This window comes from Oxyura jamaicensis, chromosome 13 (genome assembly GCF_011077185.1).
Source record: "Oxyura jamaicensis isolate SHBP4307 breed ruddy duck chromosome 13, BPBGC_Ojam_1.0, whole genome shotgun sequence".
NCBI lineage: Eukaryota > Metazoa > Chordata > Aves > Anseriformes > Anatidae > Oxyura > Oxyura jamaicensis.
The window spans coordinates 13,444,123-13,448,256 of record NC_048905.1 but is presented as its reverse complement, the minus strand read 5'-3'; the positions used below and the strand labels follow the sequence as shown (position 1 = coordinate 13,448,256).

Below are 4,134 nucleotides of genomic sequence, written 5' to 3'. Positions count from 1 at the left end.
CTAGGAGCAGGAACAGTTGTGCAGCCGGGCTGCGCGCCCCGGAGGGAGCCGCGGGATGCCACCCCGGCGGAGCCGAGCGCGCGGCGGTGACCCGACGCGTTTTCTGCTCGCGGGGCTGAAAATCCACGCAGCATTTTGGGGCGGGCTCGGGGTCGGGCAGAAGCCTCCTTTTCCTCCCGTTTTGCTGCGGGGTGGCTGCGCCGGGGACTCACCGCAGAGGAATTTCCCCGCGTGTCCTGTCCCCGGAGCGGTGACCTGCCCCGCTCCCGGTGGCACCTCTCCCCTCGCTGCGTGCGTTCGTCCCCCAGCCGTGCTGGTGCTCGGCAGGAGGAGAGGGAAGCGACCCTGCCTGCGCTTGTCCCGGAGCCGTGAGTCACTCAATGGTTAAACACAGCCTTTGTTGGCTGGCGTTGTGCTTTGCAGCAGGATGGAGACGGAGCCAGGGCTCCCGCGAACCTTGGGCAAGCACCAGGCTGGAGCCCTTCCTCCCCAAACCCTCCTGCCTGGGCAGACCCCGGCCCAGCGGTGCCCGGGGTGGGGACGGATGGGCAAGGGTACGGGGTCAGTGCCCCCATCCCTTCCCTCATGAGCCCCCCCGCTGCACCCCGGTGCCCCGCAAGGTGCCAACACTTGGCCACCGAGTGTGGCAACAAGGGGCTGTGGGGTGGAGCGGGGGCACTGCCAACATCTGCACCTTGGGGGGGCTTCCTCGCTCTGGGGCTGGAGCCCAGGCTGGGAGGTGAGGCCGGAGGAGCTCGGTGCGGGCACTCAGCGCTCCCCTTCCCTTTGCACAGGTCCTCGGACGCTCGCTGGAAGAGAGAAACTCCTGCAAACCCCCCCGGGTGACACCCCCTGAAGGCAGCTCCTCGGCTGGGCGCACGCGCCGGAGCTGGACAGAAGATTTTGGGAACAGCCTGCCAGATTTGCGAGAGCAGCCCACGGCCACAGCAGCACCCCTGGGTGCGGCAGGGGAGCGAGGGGCTGATGCGTGGGGATCGCCTCGTGCCCCCCCGTGTGCCCGTGTCCCCCTCGGACGGCGCTGACGCTGCAGGGGACGCTTCCCGAGCAGAGGCAGCCCTCGGACTATGAGCAGCTCCTTGGCTCTCTGGGGGCTTGAGAGGTCGCTGAGCGCCGCTCCCGAAGGCAGTGATGCTGACGGCACCGCCCGGGCAGCCCTGTGGCTGCGGGGTGCCCAAAGGGGACGCAGGTGACAGCTCGCAGGGGATGGGGACGAGAGGTGGCCGGGGCTGCCGTCACCTCGGGGACCTGCCCGCCCCGGCCCCGCTGCAGGAGGGGCACTCGGGGCCGCTGGCAGGGCAGGCGGGCAGCAGGGAGCCCCGTGGGCTCGGCGATGATGCCCCGGACCCCAAACTCACCGGAGGCAGCCTGGCCGTGGGGGCCGAGCCCGCAGCCCCCCCCACGTACCCCGACTCTGCCCCGGAGCTGCTCCCCACAGCCGCCAGCCCCACGGCTGACCCCAGCCAGGAGTGGAGGGTGGTGAAGATCAAGAGAGTCCTCATCAACCCCGCCGGCGAGCCGAGGAAAGCGAGTAAGCACAACCCCCTCCTGCCACCTTCTGCCCTCCCCAAACCCCCCCCCAGCCATGGGATGGGGCTGGGGCTGCCCGCCGGGCGGTGGGGATGCCGGGCTCTTCCCACGCAGATAGATATATCCTGGGGGTGAGGTCCCAGCCTCCCCGCTGAGCCCGGGGCTCATTTTGAGATGATCTCTGTGGCCTCGAAACCCCGGAGGAATCTGCGGCTTCCCCTGGGAGCAGGGCGGAGGCAGCGGGTGGGTTCCCACAGTCTCCGGGAGCTCTCCCACACCGTGAGCAGGGCACGGGGGTGCCGGGGGGGTCAGGGCCAGCTCCTGGGGTGCCCCCCAGGACATGGCACCTCTCCCCTGACAGGGAGGGGGCGGCTGAGCTGCCCCCCAAACCTGTCGCCTGCCGGGGGGATGAGTCCACGGGGATGCCTCTGCTGCGTGCCTCCGGGCCATCTCTCCTCCAGGCCCTTGTTTAAAAGTTAAGCGCTTTGTTTCAGGCTGGTGGTTCCCCGTGCCATCACCGTCCCTGCAGCCACGGTGACAATGGGGGGGGGTCGCAGCAGCCTGCAGCTCCGGCCGCAGCCCCTCTCGTGTCCCTGGGGAGATGCTCCCGGGGGAGATGCTCCGGCAGGATCCCACCCGCCCTCCTGCAGGCTTGGGGCCGGTTTTTAAGCCCTGCTTTCCCCCCCCCTTTCTATTTCTCTCCCGGGCAGCTGTTACCCCGTCTGCCGGGGCAGGGTTGTCGCCGTCCCGCTGGGAGCTGGGCTCACAGGGGCTGCTTTCCCCGAGCAGCCCCCGAGCCCGGGGAGGGATGGCAGCGGCCTCTCCCGCTTCACTCAGCGGGGCTCAAAACCAACCTGGTTCCCCAAATCCGCCCCCTGACCTCCCTCCTTTCGGGTGCCCCAGGCCCTCAAAGCCAGCACCCCGGGGATGGGACGAGGGTTTGCCGGTGGGAACCTCGGCCCCGCTCCTGCTACACGCGCCTGCGGCATGTCGGGGCCCGGCAGGCACACCGGGCAGCCCCAGCCAGCCCTCCCGTTCCTCCCCCCTGCTCGGGGATACGCAGAGGAAAAGGTCAGGCCTGCCTCCGTCCGGGCTCAGCATTTTCCTAGCCCCAGCTCCGATCCAGCAGTCCCGCTGCCAGGCTGGAATTTTAAAGTAACTCAGCAGGTTTGTTGGAAAGAGCGCGTCTGCCCCGCTTCCTCCTCCTCCTCCGAGTGAGATCACCGCCGTCCGCCGCCTGTGCCGCCGTCAGACTTTCCAGAGATGTCACCGGGGGTCCCGAGCCCTGGCAGCAGCACCGGGGGCTTCCCCCGTCCCCCCCCCCAAAAATAACCCTGCAGGTCCGTAAGGGGCAGGTCACCGAGCAGGTGGCTCCGGGGCTGTCCCTGCAGCAAGAGCATCCCCAGGAGGTGTCAGGAGGCGCCTGCTTTGCTCCTTTTCCCCTCGTCTGGCACCCTTGGTGCCAATGAGGGACACTCAGGAGGTCGGGGTGCGCCCATCCCCACCCAAATTCGTGCAGGGGATCCCCCCGAGCGGCGCGGAGCCACCCGGCAGGGTGTGCGGCCCCGGCGGGCCGGCACCTCTCGGGGCGGCTGGGGAGCACGGGGAGCCCCGGCTCGAGGCTCCGGCTGGGAGCTGCGGGAGGCAGGACTGGTTTCTCCGTCTGGTGTGCAAATAAACAGAAGGGTTTTGCTCCCCGGGGGCTTCCGAGCTAGCGCCAGGCTCCCTCAAAAACCAGAAGAGCGCACACACACAAAAAAGCAAAGATCGGCAGGAAGAAAGGAAATTAGAAAGGCAAAAGAAATAAGGCCAGGAGCTCGTCCTGCGCTGCAGGCGGGCGCAGGGGTTGGTGTGGGGGGGTGCCAAGGCTCCCACCGGCAGCGGAGGTGGGGAGCAGGTCCCCAGGTGGTGATCATCGTGCCGGGGGCTCTGCGGGTCTCAGCCTCGGGGTCCCGCTGTTGGGATCCGGGAGTCGGGATCCTGGGGAGGTGACGCCAACCCTGGGGGGCGATCCGCTGTCCCCTCTGAGGGCTCAGGGCTGCGGTGCCCCAGCACCGCCCGTCGTGGGGTGATCTTCCCGGGGTGTCCCCAGGGAGGTGACACTGGGCTTGGGTTTTTGCCCATTTCCAGGTGTCCTGGGGAATTTGGCTGCGAGGGGAGACCCTGCTACCCTGCCTGGGTCTGAAACGGAGCGTGCTGGGCGTGCTGGTGGTGCTGGGGGGGCAAGGGGCAGGGGGGAGGGGGTGCTCAGGGCAGTAAGGGGGCGCTCAAATTGGGTAAGGGGATGCTCAGAGATGGGCAAGGGGATGCTCAGGGTGGGATCAAGGGGATGCTCCGGCTGCTTTCACCCCCCCGGGGGGGCTCAGGGCAGACCCAGCGGGATGGGACGAGCGGGGCAGGATGTCACGGGGGGGTGCCAGGGCGGCGGCAGGGCTGCCCGCAGCACCGTGAGCGGGGTCCCCGTCCCTCCCCGTCCCGTCGGGTCTGCTCCGACCCGACCCGATCAGCTCCGTTGCACCAGGACGGGCACGGGCAGGGCCGGCGGGACCCACGGCAGCCCCGGCGGGACCCACGGCAGCCCCGGCG

The 4,134-nt window shown here is 69.2% G+C and overlaps 1 protein-coding gene across 1 annotated transcript in view; it reads left to right on the top strand.

Moving 5' to 3' along the window:
* Positions 1-1,224: 1,224 nt before the first annotated feature.
* SYNPO (synaptopodin) overlaps positions 1,225-4,134 on the top strand; it is a 14,434-nt gene continuing 11,524 nt past the window's right edge. Inside the window, exon 1 of the mRNA XM_035338948.1 lies at positions 1,225-1,549. Within this exon, the coding sequence (XP_035194839.1) occupies positions 1,225-1,549 (325 nt within the window). The remainder of the gene's footprint in view (positions 1,550-4,134) is intronic.